Source organism: Rhinatrema bivittatum, chromosome 3 (assembly GCF_901001135.1).
Source record: "Rhinatrema bivittatum chromosome 3, aRhiBiv1.1, whole genome shotgun sequence".
NCBI classification, from domain to species: Eukaryota; Metazoa; Chordata; class Amphibia; order Gymnophiona; family Rhinatrematidae; genus Rhinatrema; species Rhinatrema bivittatum.
The window spans coordinates 14433092-14454956 of NC_042617.1; the positions used below are offsets into that span (position 1 = coordinate 14433092).

At 49.5% G+C, this 21865-nt stretch overlaps 1 protein-coding gene across 1 annotated transcript in view; it reads left to right on the plus strand.

Moving 5' to 3' along the window:
• DNAH8 (dynein axonemal heavy chain 8) overlaps positions 1-21865 on the plus strand; it is a 1926251-nt gene that overhangs the window by 334196 nt on the left and 1570190 nt on the right. Inside the window, 1 exon segment of the mRNA XM_029592920.1 lies at positions 15695-15796. Within this exon segment, the coding sequence (XP_029448780.1) occupies positions 15695-15796 (102 nt within the window).

Consider the following 21865-nt stretch of genomic DNA (forward strand, 5'->3'; position numbering starts at 1 on the left):
AGGACTCCATCTTCGGCCAGTCTGTCTTGCGTAACCTTTTTCCAACCTGATGTACCAACACCCTTCCACCTACCCGGTTGGGTGCGGATGCCCTTTCCCAAATTTCTCCTCACTTATTGTGCCTGCTGCACACCGTTGGGTACATTTGGTGCAAGTCGGGACATCCTCAGCTCGGTACTCACCCATTTGTGAGGACAACCATCCTGCTTGTCCTGTGAGAAAGCAAATGTTGCTTACCTGATGTAACAGGTGTTCTCACAGGACAGCAGGATGTTAGTCCTCACGAAACCCGCCCGCCTCCCCGCGGTGTTGGGTTCGTTTTATTCTTACTTTCTAGGCACTGCCTGTAGCTTTGAAAATCAGACTGAAGGGAGACCCCTGCTGGCTGCAGGGTCAGTGCCTTGCTGGGCATGCCCAGTAGGGGCCAGTCAAAGTTCTGTTTAAACTTTGACAGAAGTTTTCCGTGGTGGGCTCCATCCTCGATGTCACCCATTTGTGAGGACTAACATCCTGCTGTCCTGTGAGAACACCTGTTACATCAGGTAAGCAACATTTGCTTTCTCTCCGTTTGTCCATTGGCTTGTGGGTGATACACAGACGTAAAATCCAATGAGATATCGAACTTCTTGCACAAAGATCTCCAGAACGTGGCTGTAAACTGAACCCCTCTGTCCAAGACGATATGTTTCGGCATGCCATGTAGATGAAAGATGTGCCGGATAAACAACTTTGCTCGTTCTGGAGCAGACAGCATGCCGGGCAATGCCACAAAATGTGCCATTTTAGAATGGTCAGTGGTGACCCAGATGGTATTATTACCGTTGGATGGGGCAAGTCGACGACAAAGTCCATTGCAATGTGTGTCCATGGTTCACTAGGAGCGGGCAGTGGTTGGAGAAGTCCCCAGGGACAGCTAGCTGGAGGTTTCTGTCTTGCGCAGGTAGGACATAACTCAACGTAAGCCTGTATGTCTTCCTTCATAGAAGGTCACCAATAGTATCTCTGTAAGGTGATGAGAGTTCTGGACTGTGCAGGGTGACCTGCAAACAGAGAGTCATGGGCCCATCTGAGGATCTTCTTCCTGAGAGAGAGAGGTACCACTGTCTTCCCGGCGGGAATCGTGTGGGTATTTGCAAGCAGTACTTTTGTAGGATCAATGATGTGTTGCGGCGTGTCCAGTACATCCTCTGGGATGAAGGAACGGGAGAGTGCATCTACCCTGGTATTCTTGTCTGCAGGACGATACTTCAGTAAGAAATCAAATCGATTAAAAAATAAGGACCAGCGCGCTTGACTATGGTTCAAGCGTTGCGCATGACGAAGATATTCAAGATTTTTATGGTCCGTGTAGACCGTTATCTGGTGTTGTGCACCTTTGAGCCATGGGCGCCATTCTTCGAATGCTAATTTGATGGCGAGTAGCTCCTTGTCTCCTATCCCATAATTCTGCTCGGCGGGGGAGAACTGCCGAGAAAAGAAGAAGCAGGGATACAATGTGTGGGTGTCACTGTATTGACTAAGGACAACACCAACTCCAACATCCGAAGCATCTACTTCGACAATAAATGGTTGTTGGGGATTGGGATGACAGACATGGCTTGCGGATGAACGCTTCTTTAGGTTTCTTGAAGGCGTCAACGGCTTCAGCAGACCAGTGAGAGGGATTGGCTCTCTTCCGCGCATCATGGCTGTAAGAGGCACGGTCAAGGTGGAGTAATGATGTATAAAGGACCTGTAATAGTTCATGAAACCGAGAAATCTCTGTAAAGCCTTGAGACCAGTAGGTTGGAACCAGTCCCGGATACTTTTGGTCTTTTGTGGGTCCATTTGGAACCCTCATCTGGATACCACAGAGCCAAGAAATGGAACGGATTCTTGATGGAAGGAGCACTTCTCTAATTTGGCGTATAGGTGATTATCCCAGGACAAGCAGGATGCTAGTCCTCACATATGGGTGATGTCACTGACGGAGCCCTATTGCGGGAAAACTTTCTGTCAAAGTTTCTAGAAACTTTTGACTGGCCCTGTGAGGCCACTAAGCATGCCCAGCATGCCATGATATTCTCTGCCACAGGGGTCTCTCTCTAGTCTTCGTTTTTCCGCGCTACTGTAATCATTGCGGATCAGAAGCCTTTTGAGTTTTCCTCACAATATATTTGACTGAAAAGTCATCAAATTCTCAAAAAAATTTCTTCCATAGGGGATCTCTCTCAGTTTTCCACTGGTCGGAGAGTAAACTCATCTCGATTTTACTTTTAGTAAAAACTTTCTCTCATTCCCTTTTTTTTTTTCCATTTTCATCGACGGCTGTCGACAAAAAATGGCTTCCGGATTTAAAAAATGTCCAGTTTGCAATAGAACAATGTGTATAACAGATCCACACCTCGAGTGTGTTATCTGTTTAGGAGACAAACACGATGTTTCATCCTGCCCTCAATGTGCAGAGATGACTCCTAAAGGAAGAAAACTTCGACAGGAGAAGATGAAACCTTTCTTTCACCTTCAGCTCCTTCCTTTTCCTTCAACATCAACGAAGTTGTCTCCGGTGGGTGTTACAAAGCGAGTTTTATTGAAAAAACATCATCTGGAAGGATCGGGTGATCATCCATTGCCATCGACGTCATCGATAAGGTCAGTTGTCGAGCATCGAACAAAACATCGCCACCAGCATAGACACGCATCGACTCCAGCGACACCCCTCTCCCCGGGGGAACCGACCGCTAAACAGCAAAAATCTCAGGAAACTCCGCTACCTTCAGCGCCGGGGCCTATACCAGCATCGATCGAACCTCCACAGGGCTCTGTGGACGTCATATCGAAGCCTACACCGCCACCGCATACAGTCGCTCTGACTACACTGGCTGTATCGCAGGAATTGTCCAATTTTATCAGACAAACAGTGCTCCAGGCTCTGAAAGAACATACACCTATTCCGGCAACTTCGCCGATGCCGGCGCCGTCACCGATGCCGGTGCCTTCACCGATGCCGACGATTCCATCGCTGCCGTCACCTACAATGGTTCCAGTTAAGGTGATTCCGCCAAGACCACCAAAGATACCGATGCCATCGTCGATTCCACCGCCGTCACCATTGATGCCACTTACTCCTGGGGACCCGGGACGTCCAGAACTGGCACTCTACCAACTTCTACTGAAGAGATTAGATGAGGGGGTCGGTGCGCTCCCTCCCAAACCTGGGAAAGAACACCTGGAGAATTCACCCTTGGAAGATCCACAACCAGGTCCTTCAGGAATTCCTAGACTGCCTAGAACTTCCACAATCTCTCCACCTGGTCAGGATCCATATGATACTTGGAGTGATACACACTCAGATACCTCTTCAGAAGGTTTCATGTCGGATCCTTCCCCACCTGATCCAAGGAAGAAATCTCCACCAGAAGATTTCTCTTTCACAACCTTTATCCAGGAAATGGCTGACACCATTTCATTCACCTTAGTAACAGAGCAGGACGTAAGGCAACAGACATTGGAGGTTCTTCAATTTGTAGACCCTCCAAAACAAGTGGTAGCTATTGTTGTGGGAGTCTCAGTTTAGTGGACCCTTGGGCTGACCTGCTGGAGACTGGGAATAGATGGTCAATGTCTCTAATGAATAGCAGGCTGGGAGGCAGATGTTCAGGCGGGACGAGATGCTCTTTACCCTGGAAGCTGGTACTCCCCCGGGAGGAGCCCATAGGAGCCCAACCGCTGGGACTTAGGTGGCTTCACCCTTGGAAGCTGAAGCCCCCCCGGGAGGAGCCCGTAGGGGCCCGGCCGCTGGGACTTAGGCGGGTTGTGGATCAGGACAGGTAACTGGAATCAGACTAGGACAGTAGCAATACTGTAACTGGGTTCGGGTTCTGGAACCAGGCAGGAACTGTAGCAAGACTCGGGTACTGGAACCAGGCAGAAACTGTAGCAAGACTCGGGTACTGAAACCAGGCAGAAACTGTAGCAGGACTCAGGTACTGGAACCAGGCAGGAACCAAGCAGGTACTGTAGCAGGCAGGCAGGAACCAAGCTGGTACTGTAGCAGGCAGGTGGGAACCAAGCAGGTACTGTAGCAAGCAGGCAGGAACCAAGCAGGTATGGAGTGACGAAGCCAAGCGAGTCACTCTGTGGCACAGCGCAACAGGAAACCAGGAAGCTAACCCGTTGCAAGGCAAGGACTGGATGGCAGCGGCCGGCTTATCAAGGCCGCGGCGTCTGACATCAGGAACTGGGCGGAGTCTCCACTGGCGGGAAACGGGCTAGAAAGGCACCCAAGTGGTGCGCGCGCGCCTAGGAGCAAGGCGTCTTCAGGCACCTTCGAGGTGGCGCAGCCCCAGCGGGGACGCTGCCAAACAGGCCGCAAGCCAGGGCTCTGGAGGCGGGGGCAGGTCCGGAAACAAGGAGGTAAGGGCCGGACCTCGGTACTCGTGACCAGGACCGCAACAGCTATACCAATCCATGAAGTGCTTTTGCAATTACAACAGCAGATTTGGGATCATCCATGCTCAGTGCCAGCTACTAACAAAAGAATGGACACTACATATTTGGTGCAGTCTGCTCCTGGCTACCAAAATTCACAGCTTCCTCATCAGTCAGTAGTGGTAGAGTCTGCCCAAAAAAAGTCCAAGAGGATTAGACCACATTCCTCAAATCCCCCAGGAAAAGATCAAAGATTTCTGGATTCCCTGGGGCGGAAAGTCTATCAAGGGGCCATGTTGAATTCCAGGATATCTTCATATCAATTGTACATGACCCAGTACCAAAGGGATTTGTGGAAGCAAATGCAGGACTTTATTCCATCACTTCCATCACAACATCAGGAAGCAGCCCAAATGATCATTCATAAAGGGCTAGAAGCAGGCAAAAACGAGGTCTGTGCGGCCTATGATGATTTCGAGACGGCTTCCAGAGTGGCTGCATCGGGTATCAGTGCCAGACGTTGGGCATGGCTTAAAGCCTCGGACCTCAGGCCTGAAGTCCAAGACAAGTTAGTAGATCTCCCATGGCTTGGTGACAATCTGTTCGGATCTAAGGTACAGGATGCAGTTGCTCAATTAAAAGAGCTTACAGAGACCCTGAGACAACTATCATTGATCCCGCAAAATCCACCTTCGCAGCCACCTCGTAGGCCTCAAAGGAAGGATTCTAGAAGGCCCTTCTATAGACAGAGGCAGTATTACCCCCCTACATCTAGAAGGAAGGATTCTAGACCACAACAAAGGGCTTAGCCCAGACAGCCTAGACCATCTAGACCTCAACCTCCACCACAGACTGGTCCGGCTGCTGGCTTTTGAGGCCATTTCCAGGGAACACAGCCATCTCTCCAATCCTCATCCAGAGCTTCTGGTAGGAGGTCGAGTATCCTCCTTTTACACCCATTGGGTCCAAATAACAACAGACCAATGGGTACTTGCAATCATATCTCGAGGTTACCAATTCAATTTCCTCTCAATTCCAACAGATTCTCCTCCGAGACCTCTCTCTCTCAGCGAAAATCACATACTACAATTGCAAGTAGAATTATCCACTCTTTTGAAAGCCAGGGCTGTGGAGCCAGTGCCCCGGACTCAGCAGGGCAGAGGATTCTATTCCGGTTATTTCCTCATTCCAAAGAAAACCGGAGGCCTACGTCCCATCCTAGATCTCAGAAATCTCAACAAGTTTCTGAAAAAAGAAAAGTTCAGGATGGTGTCTTTAGGCACCATGCTTCCACTTCTTCAAAAAGGAGACTGGCTTTGTTCTCTGGATCTTCAAGACGGTTACGCTCACATTCCAATATTCCCTCCTCATCGCAAGTATCTGCGCTTCATGGTAGGTCATCAACATTTCCAGTACAGAGTACTACCATTTGGTCTTGCTTCTGCTCCTAGAGTATTTACCAAATATCTGGCAGTAATAGCAGCACACTTGCACAAGGAAAGTGTCCATGTCTTTCCCTACTTAGACGACTGGCTCATCAGAAGTCAATCTCAACTAGGGATGTGAATCGTGTCCTCGATCGTCTTAACGATCGATTTCGGCTGGGAGGGGGAGGGAATCGTATTGTTGCCGTTTGGGGGGGTAAAATATCGTGAAAAATCGTTAAAAAATCGAAAAATCGAAAAACCGGCACATTAAAACCCCCTAAAACCCACCCCCGACCCTTTAAATTAAATCCCCCACCCTCCCGAACCCCCCCCCCAAATAACTTAAATAACCTGCGGGTCCAGCAGCGGTCCGGAACGGCAGCGGTCCGGAACGGGCTCCTGCTCCTGCATCTTGTCGTCTTCGGCCGGCGCCATTTTCCAAAATGGCGCCGAAAAATGGCGGCGGCCATAGACGAAAAGATTGGACGGCAGGAGGTCCTTCCGGACCCCCGCTGGACTTTTGGCAAGTCTCGTGGGGGTCAGGGGGCCCCCCACAAGCTGGCCAAAAGTTCCTGGAGGTCCAGCGGGGGTCAGGGAGCGATTTCCCGCCGCGAATAGTTTTCGTACGGAAAATGGCGCCGGCAGGAGATCGACTGCAGGAGGTCGTTCAGCGAGGCGCCGGAACCCTCGCTGAACGACCTCCTGCAGTCGATCTCCTGCCGGCGCCATTTTCCGTACGAAAACGATTCGCGGCGGGAAATCGCTCCCTGACCCCCGCTGGACCTCCAGGAACTTTTGGCCAGCTTGTGGGGGGCCTCCTGACCCCCACGAGACTTGCCAAAAGTCCAGCGGGGGTCCGGAAGGACCTCCTGCCGTCCAATCTTTTTCGTCTATGGCTTCCGCCATTTTTCGGCGCCATTTTGGAAATGGCGCCGGCCGAAGACGACAAGATGCAGGAGCAGGAGCCCGTTCCGGACCGCTGCCGTTCCGGACCGCCGCTGGACCCGCAGGTTATTTAAGTTATTTGGGGGGGGGGGGGTTCGGGAGGGGGGGGGATTTAATTTAAAGGGTCGGGGGTGGGTTTTAGGGGGTTTTAGTGTGCCGGCTCACGATTCTAACGATTTATAACGATAAATCGTTAGAATCTGTATTGTATTGTGTTCCATAACGGTTTAAGACGATATTAAAATTATCGGACGATAATTTTAATCGTCCTAAAACGATTCACATCCCTAATCTCAACAGGGAGCGCTGGATACTCTCAGTCGAACAATTACTCTACTTCACTCCATGGGCTTTCTCATCAATTATCAAAAGTCCCATCTTACTCCATCTCACCTGCTTCAATTTATCGGAGCAGAATTGAACACCATCCTCTCAAAGGCCTTTCTACGAGAGGATCGAGCAGAAACACTTTCCCTACTGGCAAACTCGATTCACTCAAAGAAACAAGCCACAGCTCATCAGTTTCTAACCTTACTAGGCCACACGACCTCCACAGTTCATGTCACTCCTATGGCAAGGTTAGTCGTGAGGGTAACGCAATGGACATTAAGAATGCAATGGATCCAAGCCATTCAATAAACTGTATACTCCAATTCAAGTAACCCACCAGCTGCGCTCATCTCTGCTTTGGTGGGCGAACAAGGAAATTTGCGCAAGGGCCTACCCTTCCAACAACCAGTCCCACAGATAACAAACTACAGATGCATCCACCTTGGGTTGGGGAGCTCACATAGACAATCTCCAAACCCAAGGTACTTGGACAAAACTTGAAGCAACATTTCAAATCAATTTCCTAGAACTTCGAGCTATACGTTATACGCTACATGTGTTCAAGGACTGCCTTTCACACAAGACTGTTCTGATTCAAACAGACAACACAGTAGCCATGTGGTACATCAACAAGCAGGGAGGTACGGGCTCGTATCTCCTTTGTCAAGAAGCTGCACAGATTTGGAAATGGGCCCTAACACACTCAGCTCCTCCACCGCTCTCTACATTAATGGCGGGGGTGGAAGGGAATTAGAACCAAGAGCTAAGAGAAACAGATAAGTATGGGAGAAGAAATGAGGGAAGCTTGCTGGGCAGACTGGATGGGCCATTTGGTCTTCTTCTGCCGTCATTTCTATGTTTCTATGTTTCTATGTTTCAAAGTTTTTCCAGGCCACTTATCTGGCAGGCATTCACAACGTTGTCAGTTCCAACCACGCGAATGGTCCCTGGATCCCTTAATAGCGACCAGGATATTTCAAAGTTGGGGACAACCAACAATACACCTATTTGTGTCACATCTGAATCACAAAGTGGACAGATTCTGTTCTCTGCACAAACAGAAAAACCAACCAGCAAAGGATGCCTTTGCTTGCCCTTGGAACTCAGGCCTTCTATACGCGTATCCTCCGATACCGCTCATAACCAAAACTCTAGTGAAGCTACAACAGGACAAGGGGTCCATGATACTCATACCCCCGTATGGTTTCCCACACTTCTAGACATCTCGATCAGGGATCCCATTCGCCTGGGTGTAGCTCCCACTCTCATAACTCAGGATCAGGGTCGGTTGTGCCATCCCAACCTTCAGTCCCTATCCCTTAGACTTAGAGCATGGATGTTGAAAGCTTAATTTTACAACCACTCAATCTTTCAACCAATGTATCTCAAATGCTTATAGCTTCACGTAAACCTTCAACATGAAAGAACTATTCTTCGAAATGGAAAAGGTTTACTTTGTGGTGCAGGCAAAAGAGTATAGATCCTTTCACCTGCCCCACAACTTCTCTACTAGATTACTTATACCATCTTTCAGACTCTGGTCTCCAGACTTCATCTGTAAGAGTCCATTTAAGTGCAATTTCAGCTTACCATAACAAGATGGGAGATGCACCAATATCCATACAACATTTTGTCAGCAGGTTTATGAGAGGTTTAACTCAATTTAAACCACCAATTTGGCCACCAGTCACAGAATGGGACCTGAATGTGGTCTTAACAAGACTCATGCGTTCTCCTTTCGAACCCATGAATTCCTGTGATGTAAAATTTCTCACATGGAAGACTATCTTCCTCATAGCCATTACATCAACTAGAAGGGTTAGTGAGCTGCAAGCACTTGTCACGTACTCACCCTATAGAAAATTCCTACATGACAGAGTGGTTCTCCGTACTCATCCAAAATTCCTTCCCAAAGTAGTTACGGAATTCCACTTGAATCAATCCATAGTTTTACCCACATTCTTTCCAAGGCCCCATTCTCACCAAGGAGAACGGACTTTGCATACCTTGGTCTGTAAGCGTGAATTGGCATTCTACTTAGACCGCACTGCAGTCCACAGGACATCCACTCAGCTCTTTGTATCTTATGATCCAAACAAACCAGGTAAAGCAGTGGGTAAACATACTCTATCGAAATGGTTAGCAGATTGCATACAGTTTTGCTATGAAAAAGCAGGCCTTCCTCTCCAAGGGTGAGTAAAGGCACATTCAGTAAGGGCAATGTCAACTTCAGTAGCACACTATCGTTCAGTGCCAATCCTTGACATATGTAAAGCAACAACATGGAGATCTCTTCACACCTTTGCCGCTCATTATTGTTTGGACAAACAGGGACGACAAGATTCAGCCTATGGACATTCTGTCTTAAAGAACTTGTTTCCAGTATAATCCCAACTCCTTCTACATCCAATCTGCTGTGATCTTTGGCTGCCTCATTTTCAACAACAATACTTCAGTGTTGCTTCACTACAAAATGACTTAGCCTCTAGCTTGCTAATCACCCATATGTGAGGACTAGCATCCTGCTTGTCCTGGGATAAAGCAAAATTGCTTACCTTATAATAGGTGTTATCCCAGGACAGCAGGATGTAGTCTTCATGAAACCCACCCGCCACCCCGTGGAGTTGGGTATGTTACCTTTTATTATTATTTTATTTGTGGCTAAAGCTTATTGCTACATACGAGACTAGAGAGAGACCCCTGTGGCAGAGAATATCATGGCATGCTGGGCATGCTCAGTGACCTCACAGGGCCAGTCAAAAGTTTCTAGAAACTTTGACAGAAAGTTTTTATGCAGTTGGGCTTTGTCAGTGATGTCACCCATATGTGGGGACTACATCCTGCTGTCCTGGGATAACACCTATTACAAGGTAAGCAATTTTGCTTTATCCTGGAGCCTTTGAAGAACATTGGCAACATCTACTTCATGGTTCTGCAGGTTTTGGGAGAAGACCAGTATGTCATCGAGATATAGGACCACAGAACTGTACAACATGTCCCTGGAAATGTCATTTATCATGTTTTGAAATACAGCTGGGGCGTTGTAAAGGTCGAAGGGCATGACTAAATATTCAAAATGGCCACCGTGGGTATTAAAAACAGTTTTCCACTCATCTCCCTGGCGTATGTGGACCAAATTGTATGCCCCTCTGAGGTCCAGGTTTGTGAATATTTTGGCCCCTTGGAGCCGATCAAAAAGTTCAGAGATCAGTGGCAGTGGATAGCGGTCCTTCATGATGATCTCATTTAGTCCACGGTAGTCTATACATGGGCAAAGGGATCCATCCTTCTTACCCACGAAAAAGAAACCTGCCCCGGCTGGAGATTTAGAAGGTCTAATGAAGCCCCAAGCCAAGTTCTCTTGAATGTAGGCCAACATTGCCTGAGTCTCAGAGAGAGAAAGTGGGTATACCCTTCCCCAGCACCAGAAATTCTGAATTGGGTATTAAATTAATAGTGCAGTCAAAGGACTGGTGAGGCGGCAGAGTATCTGCTGCTTTCTTTGAAACGACGTCCTGGTAGGATGAAGATTGCTGAGATAGACCCGGAAGTGAGGTGATGGTGGTTAGGCACGGCATGGGGGTGACTTCTTGAAAGCATCTCCCGTGACAGTCTTTTCCCCATTGGGACAGTTCCAAAGTGTTCCAGTCAAACTGGGGTGAATGTGTCTGTAACCATGGTATACCAGGTACGATCGGGTGAATTGTTTTAACCAAGACCAGGAACGAGATGGTCTCCGAGTGGAGCAACCCCGTGCGGAGACGAATGGGTTAAGTAGAATACGTGACCTCATCAGGAAGTGGCTCGCCGTGTATGGAAGATAGTAGCAGTGGTGTAGGTGTCCGGACAGTAGGAATTCATAGGTGCTCTACAGGTTGCTTAAGTATGAAGTTTTCCCCAGCACCAGAATTCACTAAAGCAACAGTATGGAATTTGAGGGTACTCGAAATGATGGAGACTGGAAGAGTCAGTGGAGGAGATGGAGAGGTGAGACCTAGGAAGAGTCCTCCGGCGGATCCTAGGTCTGCAGGTTTCCCGGACAGATAGGGTAGGAGGGTACTGCATGGCCAAGTTGTCTGCAGTACATATAGAGGCCAAATCTTTTACGATAATGCCTCTCCTTGGCTGTCAGATGGCTACGGCCTAGTTACATGGGTTCTTCCTCCTCGATACTGGGCGTGGAAGAGGTCTGTGTAGTGGGTGCAGGATGAGGACGTGGAACTCCCGAGGTCATCTTCTTGGGACCCTTTTTCTCTTGCAAACACTCATGCAGGCGACAATCAATTCACCCTGCAAGATCAATGAGGGAGTCCAAGGTATCAGGGAGCTCACGGGCGGCTAGTTCATCCTTAATGCGATAATTAAGACCTTCTAGAAAAATAGGCCGTAGAGAACCCAAGTCCCAAAGTAACTCGGATGATAAAGTTTTAAACTCAATAACATAATCAGTCAAAGGTTTGGTACCTTGCTGAAGGTGTAGAAGTGTAGATCCAGTGATGTCTGATGGGCAGGGTCATCAAACACTGAACGAAACAGGGTGAGGAACCCCATCAAATCGCTGAGGATAGGATCATTACGCTCCCAGAGAGGTGAAGTCCAGGCCAGGGCTTTCCCGTCTATAAAAGACAGGATATACGTAGTTTTGGACACTACGTCTGGTAAGTAGGTGGGCTGTATGGAGAAATGCATTCAGCACTAGTTCAGGACACCTCTGCATAATAAGAGATCCCCTGTAAAACGAGTGGGTGCAGGCAAAGGCACTGAAAGTTTTACGGATCCAGTAGTTGGAGAGGCAATATCCTTGTCAGGTGAAGATGTATTTTTCAGTCGAGAACTGAGCTGGTTGAAAGCATTAGCCAATGTATCCAAAGTTCTTTGCTGTTCATTCAGTCGCTGGACCAGGACAGGAATGGCCTGAAGGGCTGAGATCTGAGCCGGGTCCATGGAGTTAGCAATTTGTTATGTTTGGGAAGGATGTGAACCCCTGGGCTGAGATGAGCGATGTCTCTGCCCACAGGGAGGAGCCCTATGAGCCTCACTGTCAGCAGGCGCAGTCTCAGTAGCTTGGCACACTGTTAGGGAAGATGGAGACCTTGAGTATGGGAAAGCTCAGAGGCCTTCGCAATCTGTTAGGGAGCACTAGGAGAGCAGTCCCATTTCTAAGGAGATTGTGTGCCCTTGGATCTTGGCACAAACCCAGAGGGCTCCAAGGCGGTACCGAGGCAGGCGAGACATGGCCGAGCCTGGGCTGAGACCAGGAAGCCAGGCCTCTGCCGACCTGCACAGCCTGAGTGAGACCAACCACGCAATGTTGGTCTCTGTGAGTGGTCCTCTAACTACTCCAAGCCCTTTCGGACCTGCTGCTGAGAACGGCAAAGGCAGCAGGCTGGACTGGAGATGAAGGCTCTGGAACATGAAGACTCAAGACGAGGAACTTGGAGACGTGAAGACACAGATGAGAAGCTTGAGCACGAAGACTCAGGATCAAGGTTCAGGAACAAAGTTTAGTACTGGGTTGAGGCTGCGACACAGCGCGCCCTACACAGCCCACCATAGGGCGGACCCACGGGACTGGTCACGGACCACGCTTGAGTGCGAAGCAGACTCCAGACGAATATGTAGAAGATGAAGCCGGAACATGGCGAAGATTCAGTAGAAGCCTGCACCAAGGCGCACCCTACACAGCCTCCCATGGCTGGTCACGGACCATGCTGGAATGGCACAGATTCAGTCAGAGTCTTAGGCATGGAAAGAGCAGCCACAAGAACATCAGAGGGCCGAGATGAGATTCAGGATAGGGGACCAAGACGAGACTTGGTTTCAGGCATGAGACATGGGACCAAGACGAGACTTGGCTTCAGGCGAGGAAGACCCTCTGGAGGTTTGCGCTGCAGACGAGAAGACAGGCTCATGCCACGAGGTAACGAGACACGACATGGCACGCCAGAAGAGATAGCAATGAGGAACCAAGGGTCCATGAAGCAGAAGCGGAGAAGAGGCATCAGGAAGGAACATCAGGAAGACCACAAAACATCAGGACAAGACGAGATGAGAGATAATCCAGAAGAGACCACGAACATGAAGAACGATGAGGGATCCCCTGAAGAACAGGAAATACCAGCAGAAGCAAAGACGAGAAGTCCTTGAGAGGAACTAACTCCTTGCAAAGGCAACTAAGGACTGGAAGTTGGGCCCTATATAGGGCTGAATATCAGGAAACGCCCTGGGAGGAGTCCAGGTGGGGCCAGGAGGCTGGCCCTTTAAATCACTGAAGGAAGCACGGCCTGCGCCTTAGGAACAGGAAGCAGGATGTTGTTCTGGACCATGGCCAGCGGCCATGCTGCTGATAAACAGTGCAGGGAAGCGGAGCAGGCCGTGCCCAGGCCTGATGCTGGGGCAGCGGCGCCCCGGCCACGGAACGAGCAGCTGAATGCGGCTTCCTGCCACAGGCGATGCGGAAGACTGCGGCCTCCAGCCGCGAGGAAGGTGACGTCGGCAGCGGCTCCTGCCACGGGAAGAAGGCAGGCTGACTGCGCCTCCGTACCGCGGAGGTAGTCGGCTCCGTGCCGCGTTGGTACATGCAGGAAGGAAAGTCATGTCCACAGTATTAGCAATAAGGAAGCACAGTCCTGGGCAATGGGATTTACCCAGAATGAGACACAGTGGAGAAGATCCGGCAGTGGCCCGTGGAGTGGGGTACGCAGAGATCCCCTCTGACGAGAGCAGGCACTTCAGGATACAGATCCGGTAGTGGCCCATGGAACGGGGTATGCCGAGGAAGTCTGTACAGTTGATGTTGTCCAGAAATGATGATGTCTGCAGAAGTACTCACATTAGGTGTTTCCTGGAGCAAGTAGATCAGAGAAGCAGATCAGCAGCAGATAGGCAGAAAGGTCCTCCGAGGAGCGAATAGCAGTGAACGCAGGGGAACCCCTGGGGAGCGGGTACTCAGAGCGTCCAATTGCCAAAGCTGTAACAGGAACAGGAAGTCCTTGAATGAGTAGAGTATCGCAAGATGGAACTCCTTGCTAACTCGAGGAAGGCAAGGGCTAGCTCCATTAAATACGCTTAGTGGGTTGACGTCATCGGGTGGGGATGCCTCCAAGGTTCCCGCCATGACATATTCAAATGACGCCCTTGCGCGTGTGCCTAGGTCCAAGATGGTGGCTGGCAGCACCCACGCTGTCCCGGGAACGCCGGAGAGGTCGGCTGGAACTGGCAAATACCGCCATTCTTCCTAGACTAGATGGAGCGGAGAAAAAAGAGGTGAGCATGAGAGGTCGCATCCATCTGTGACCGACAGGCGTAACAGAACCCCTCCATGCTGGGTGACTATTGTTGGACTCTCATCCGCGAAGCGTTGGACAGTGATTACAAACGAAAATCTGTGGCAAAACATTTTTAGTTTTGTTTTCTGGTGCCAACATTGCCATTATAGCTTATGCCGCTACAGACACATAACAATGCTTAATGTATATTGCACTTTTCTGGCAAACGGTACGTGATACAGACATAATAAATGCATATTTGTGTTCAGCTTGATAAAATCTACTTGTTTCACCGAAGGTTGTGGAGGAAACAAAATATTCCCAGAAATGTGTTTGCCAGTGTAATAGAAGGACTAGGGGGCACTCCATGAAGTTAGCATGTGGCACATTTAAAACTAATCTTTCACTCAGTGCACAATTAAACTCTGAAATTTGTTGCCAGGGGATGTGGTTAGTGCAGTTAGTATAGCTGGGTTTAAAAAAGGTTTGGATAAGTTCTTGGAGGAGAAGTCCATTACCTGCTATTAATCAAGTATACTTAGAAAATAGCCACTACTATTACTAGCAATGGTAACATGGACTTAGTTTTTGGGTACTTGCCAGGTTCTTATGGCCTGGATTGGCCACTGTTGGAAACAGGATGCTGTGCTTGATGGACCCTTAGTCGACCCAGTATGGCATGTTCTTATGTTCTAAACTTTTTCCCTTGGAAAATTTTGGGCCAACAGGGATTGCAGATACAAAAGATCCTGCAGAATTTGCACCTGCTTTACAGCAGATGCAAATTCAATGTAATAAAGAATTCATGTGAATTTTAAAATTAAATCCCAGTGCATACTTCTCATTTGCCTTTGACCCTTCTCCTTTTTCCCATGGTGAAATGTGTACAAACTGTTTCACTGTGTATTTACTTTTATCTGCTGAGTAGAGGGCAATTCACCCAGGCAAATTCCTTTGAAAGATGTTCTCCCATGTTTTGTTGTTAAAACTGCAACCCTTTCTTTTCAAAACATCTAGACAATTGATATTATTGACTTGGAATTAGTGGGGAGAGGAATGGAGGGTAGAGTTATGGTTTATGGTGGGGGTGGGATGGTAGAACAGGAGTGGCAGATGATTAATTTGTTTGCCTTTGCTATCAATATTTAATGATACTATAATCATTCAGTCGATTGCCTGAGGAAAGGATCTTAGTTTTTCATTAATCTTACATAACTCTCCCATATTTTCTTGTAGCTTCATTATTCTGTTGCTTTTTATTTTTCCTGATCCTTTTCTTTCCTCTTAAAATTGCATTCATTTATCTTTCCAAAGGTTACGAATCAAATGGTTACAGCATGCAAGGGATATATTACTGAATGTGGAAAATATACGGTATGGGAACAAGAAACATCAGCAGTAATGAAGAAAATTCAGGTCTGTATAAGAGCATAGTTTTTAAAAAATTGGGTTAGAGAGGCATGGTATGGTATTATTAAAGACTTTTTTTTTTATTTCTTCTTCTCTTTTTTCTTTGCCGATACCCTTTCCCAGATTGCATGCCCACGTGGCTTATGACTACCTTAGTGGCTTGAGGAGCACCTTCTCTGAGCACTCCTTCAGCACTACTCAGAATTCAGTGACTGCGACATTTGCAGTAGACATCTCTCCACACCCTTTCCTCTGGGCCTGGGTGTATCATGAAGGTGGTGTAGATGAGGCTTCCATAATCAGATATGCACTGCTGCAGTGCCCAGAACTACAGCATCAGCTAAGGGCCTAGCCCCATTAAAATATTTTTCTGGCAATATGGAATTTGGTATTAAAACTATAGAGTTTTTTTAAACTTAATTTTTATTAAATTTTATAGGCATACAAAATAATTATAAGACACACCACTATATAATGACACAGCTAAGACCTGTATAACAAAACTTAGATAACTGATCAAGTTATAGCCTCACTCAGGTGTATGTTAACATATAAATGCTGCCCATTATTCTATATACCCTCAAGTGTAAAGAGTAAGCCCCTCCCCAAACTACCAACAATACAACTTGAACTGAGATTACACTGAAATTCTTCCCCATCCTCTCTCAACAAAACTTACTCTAACCCTTTTCCTCCACTCCCCTCCTTCCACCCTGTGGCATGAAGTCATGTAGCTGCTTATTACGGCGGTTATACCCTAAACCAATTAAGCCTGGTACATCACTTTGAAAGCATATACAGCGTTGCTATCTGCTTCACCAGTAGGGGGAAATGAGGAAAACAGGATTTGCATTCAGAGCTGGCCTTTGTAATACATTTAATAGCTTCTTTGACTCAGTTCATAAAATTCTGGATTGCGAGAGAGAAATAAACAATATGAGTCAAGTGTCCTCTTTTATCACACTGTCTCCAGCTGACATCTGAAACAGTATTAATGTTTTAAGACTTACTTATATTACATGCATCTGCATGAGGGTTCTATACTGTTGTTCATCAGTATTGGCAGAGAGTGAGCATTTCCAGCTACTACTTGTGATCTGATCCCAGTCCTCCTGTGTGAAGCATTGACCCCAGTTCACTTTCCCACGTTCTCAGAGAAGTAGACGGAGAAGACGGCTGGACCCAGGAGACTGGAAGATTCTTCACCCTTGGAAGCCCGTGGCTCCCCCGGGAAGAGCCTGTGAGAGCCCGAGCCGCTGGGACTTAGGAGAATCCTCTGGGCCAGCACGTACAGGATACCTAAGGTGGTGGAAGAAGCCGAAGTCGGAGTCCAAGAGCGAAGCCGGGTCAGAAGTCAGGAGTCAGAGATTCAAACCAAAGCCAGGGTCGAAAGCCGAATACAGAATCGTGGGACAGAGCTGGGTCGGAAGCCAGAAGTCAAGAGTCAGCAGAGACGAACCGGAGTCCAGCGCAGCAACTAGAGTCACAGAGGAACTGTGTGAACCTCGTTGCAAGGTGAGGTATTGCTGCAGCTGCCAGGTTTAAATGGCCCGGCAGCGTCTGACGTCATCAAGGGCTGTTCCTGGGTTTCCCGTGCTGTCCCCTTTAAGACCTAGTCCCCGGCGCGTGCCTAGGGCCGGGGCCAGCCGCGGATCGGCGCTGGCATCTCCCTTGCAGGGAGTACACAGCAGAGGGCCGCGTCTGTGGCCTGGGAGGCTGGAAGGAAGGGGGTTCCTGCGGCCGGACTGGCCACATGGTGAGTGTAGGTCCCGGGACACGGCCCGGGACCGTAACAGTACCCTCCCTCTTACACCCCCCTCCCTGGAGGTCTGGGTTTACTTGGGTGATCCACATGGAACCGACGAAGGAGATTTTTATCCAGGATATTAGAAGTCAGCTCCCAGGAATTCTCCTCTGGGCCGTACCCCTCCCATGAGAGGAGGTATTCCCACCAGCGGCGGTGGAATCGAACATCTAGAACATCCTTCACCATATAGATGCCGGTCTCGGCCTCAGTGGCGGTGGGTTCCAGAGGCTTGGCATGAAAGGTGGAGAGCACCATGGGCTTAAGTAGGGACATGTGGAACATGTTGTGAATCTGTAAAGTGGACGGTAGTTGTAGCTGGTAGGATAAAGCCCCCACTCGTTCCGCCACAGTAAATGGACCAATATACCTGGGGCCAGGCGCATAGAAGGAACCCGTAACCAGATATTTCTAGTGCTCAACCAGACCTTGCTCCCTGGGAGGAGAACCGGGGCCGGGCGCTGTAGTCTGTTCACGTACTTCTTCACCTTGGAAGACGCCAACCAGAGTTTTTCTTGAGTAGAGCTCCAGAGGTTGCACAGTTGTCGAGCTGTGAGCTGCACTGTGGGTGATGGCACTATCAGAGGTATTGGCAAGGGGGGCCGAAGGGGCTTTCCGTAGACCACCTAGAATGGAGAGAAGCCGGTAGCATAGTGTTTATGGCGGTTGTAAGAAAATTCTGCCCAAGGTAATAAGGAGACCCAATCATTTTGAAGGTCTCTCACGAAGGCCCAAACGAAGGTCTTAAGGGACCGATTGGTACATTCGGCTTGGCCGTTACCTTGGGGGTGGAACGCCATGGTCAGGTCGAGTTGCACCCCGAACTTCCTGCAGAGGGATTTCCAGTATTTTGCTGTAAACTGAGGGCCCCGATTGGAGGCTATATGCAGAGGGAGCCCATGCAGGCGGAAGATATGTTGCATGAAAAGGCCTGCCAGCTCTGGCACCGAGGGTAGTTTAGCAAGTGGTACAAAATGGGCCATCTTAGAGAACCGGTTGACTGTGACCCAGATCACGGTCTTCCCTTCGGAGGCAGGTAGATCCACAATAAAGTCGGTGGACAGGTGGGTCCAGGGCTCGGTAGGAATGGGCAGGGGCAGAAGAAATCCCCAGGGGCATCCGTGTGGAAGCTTCTTCCTGGCACACGTAAAGCAAGAATGGACGTAGCTGTGGACATCTTTCTTGACTTGGGGCCACCAGTAAAACTCGGTCAATAATTCCAGGGTCCTTGCTACTCCTGGATATCCTGCGGTCAATGAATCATGGGCCCATGCTAGTACTTTCCTGTGCAGGCGAGTAGGGACCACAGTCTTGCCGGTGGGAGCTACCTCGGAAGCAGCGAGGAGTACCTTGACAGGATCAAGGCTATATTGGGGTGATGTTGGTGTATGCTCAACCTCGGCGGTGCGGGACAGGCGTCTGCCCGGATATTCTTGGAGGCCGGTCGTTAGCAGAGGACAAAATTAAATCGGGTAAAGAACAAGGACCACCGGGCCTGCCGGGGATTGAGGCGCTGGGCATGGCATAGGTGCTCCAGATTCTTGTGGTCGGTATACACAACCACTGGGTGTTGAGCCCCCTCCAGCCACTGGCGCCATTCTTCGAAGGCCATCTTTATGGCCAGGAGTTCTTTGTCTCCGATACTGTAATTTCTTTCTGCAGGTGAAAATTTCCTGGAGAAGTAAGAGCATGGTAGTGCTTTACTGTTACCAGATACTTGGCTCAGGACAGCCCCGACCACCACGTCGGAGGCGTCGACTGGCATTGGGGATCTGGGTGGTGGAGGCAAGTTCTTCCAAAAATGCTTCATTCAGGGCCACAAAGGCCTGGCATGCTTCTGGCGACCAATTCCTTGCGTCCACCCCTTTTCTTGTGACTGCTGTGAGGAGAGCCACCTTGCTGGAGTAGTGCGGGATGAATTGCCTATATAAGTTGGCGAAACCTAAGAATCGTTGGAGCGCTTTTACTCCTATGGGTTGAGGCCAGTCTCGGATGGCAAATACATTTTCTGGGTCCATCCTGAACCCTGTAGCTGAAACAATGTACCCCAGGAAAGGGAGTGACTCTTGCTCAAAGAGGCATTTCTCCAACTTAGAGAACAAGCGATTCTCCCTCAGAATCTGTAGTACTTGCCTGACATGTTGATGATGATCCTTTAGATCCTTAGAATAGATCAGTACATCGTCTAGGTAGACAATGACGGAGGAGTTGAGCATTTCTCGAAGCACCTCGTTCATGAGGTGTTGGAAGACTGCGGGAGCATTGCATAGCCCAAATGGCATTACCAAGTATTTGTAGTGTCCATTCTGGGTATTGAAAGCAGTCTTCCATTCATCCCCAGGACGGATGGGCACTAGGTTGTATGCCCCACGAAGGTCTAGCTTGGAAAATACCTTGGCTCCCTGCAGACGGTCAAGGAGTTCAGGAATCAAGGGTAAAGGATACCGATCCCGCCGGGTGATGCTGATCAGGCCTTGGTAATCTATGCAGGGTCGGAGGGACCCATCCTTCTTCGCTACGAAGAAGAACCCTGCTCCAGCTGGGTACTTGGAGGGTCAAATGAATCCTCGGTCCAGGTTCTCTCGGATATAGGCGGACATGGCTTGCGTCTCCGGAAGGGACAACGGGTAATACCCATCCCCATGGCGGCGTGGTACCTGGGAGCAAATTGATCGCACAGTCAAAAGGGCGATGCTCCAGGAGGATGTCGGCCTTCTCTTTGGAAAAGACATCGAGGTAGTCTTGGTAATGCGAAAGCAGGGCCAAGGGAGTCGTCAGGAGAGGTACCGGTGGTCAGGGAACAGTGGCTAAACAGGAGTTGAAGCACGATGGCCCCCAGGACGCCACCTGGAGGGTATCCCACGAGATTACAGGAGTGTGCTTCCGCAGCCAAGGGAGCCCCATGATGACCGGGTGCATGGATCTCTCGAGGACAAAGAATGAAATCTCCTCCACGTGCAAAACACCCGTGCGTAACATGAGGGGCCTGGTACGGATATCGATGGTTCCTGGAATGAGCCTCCCCTGAATGGAGGACACCCGGAGAGGGGGTCTTTGGGGTTGCACCACAATCTGGAGTTACTGAACCAAGTCTTTGAGGATGAAGTTTCCCCCGGATCCAGAGTCGATCGACTCTGGATCCGGGGGCTAGCGTATCGAACTCTCCTTCGGGAAGGAGTAAAGTCATCGGGACGGTGCACGGGGAGGCAGAGGTTGTGTGACCTAGGGTTAGCTCCCTGACTGTCCCTAGGTCCGAGCGTTTCCCAGACATTCGCTACAGTGGGCAAGGAAGTGGCCCTTGCCAGCACAATATAGACACAGGCCCGGGGACCGACGTCTTCTCCGCTCATCTTGAGAGATGGACCCCCGGCCTACCTGCATGGGTTTGGGATCTTGAGCCCCCGGAGAGGGAGATGGGAAGTACCTGCTTCAGGAAGGAGTGGTTGCAGAGGTCCCTGGCCTATGAGCTGATCTCCTCTCCCGGAACCGGCGTTGGATGCGATGGTCCACACGGCCCGCTAGATCAATGAGATCGTTCAAGTCATCCGGGAGATCTCTGGCCGCCAATTCGTCCTGATGTCTTGGTGAGAGACTTTCCAAAAAGATACTGTGCAAGCTATTGCTTCCCCAGTTCAGTTCAGCGGCGAGAGTCTGAAAGTCCACGGTGTGTTCTGCCAAAGGCCGGTTACCCTGACGCAACTGGAGCAGTTCTGATGCGGCAGTAGGTCTACGGGAGGACTCGTGGAAGACCTGCCGAAAGGCGGTAACAAACTGTACCAGGTTGTCCAGGCGGGAGTCCTGACGCTCCCAGAGTTTGGAGGCCCAAGCCAGGGGTCTCCCGTCCAGCAGGGAGATAATAAAGCTTGTCTTGGCCCGGTCATTCGGAAATTGAAGCGGAAAGAAGTTGAATCAAATATAGCACTGGTTCAGGAACCCTCGGCAAAGCTTTGCGTCTCCTGAAAACTGTGAGGGTACTGGCATCTGTATGGGTGCTGTTGATCCAGAATTGGTCCCAGCTCCAGGTACCGAGGAACTGGAAACAGCGGCTCCACCAACGCGGTCGGCTAATCCCTGTACTGTCGCCATCAGGGAGTCGAGTCAGGTTTGCTGCTGTTGCAGCCTCTGGGCAATTCCTGGGATGGCTTTCAAGCCTGCAAGATCTGCTGGATCCATGGCTTTGCAAACTGTTACATAAGAACATAAGAACATAAGAAAATGCCATACTGGGTCAGACCAAGGGTCCATCAAGCCCAGCATCCTGTTTCCAACAG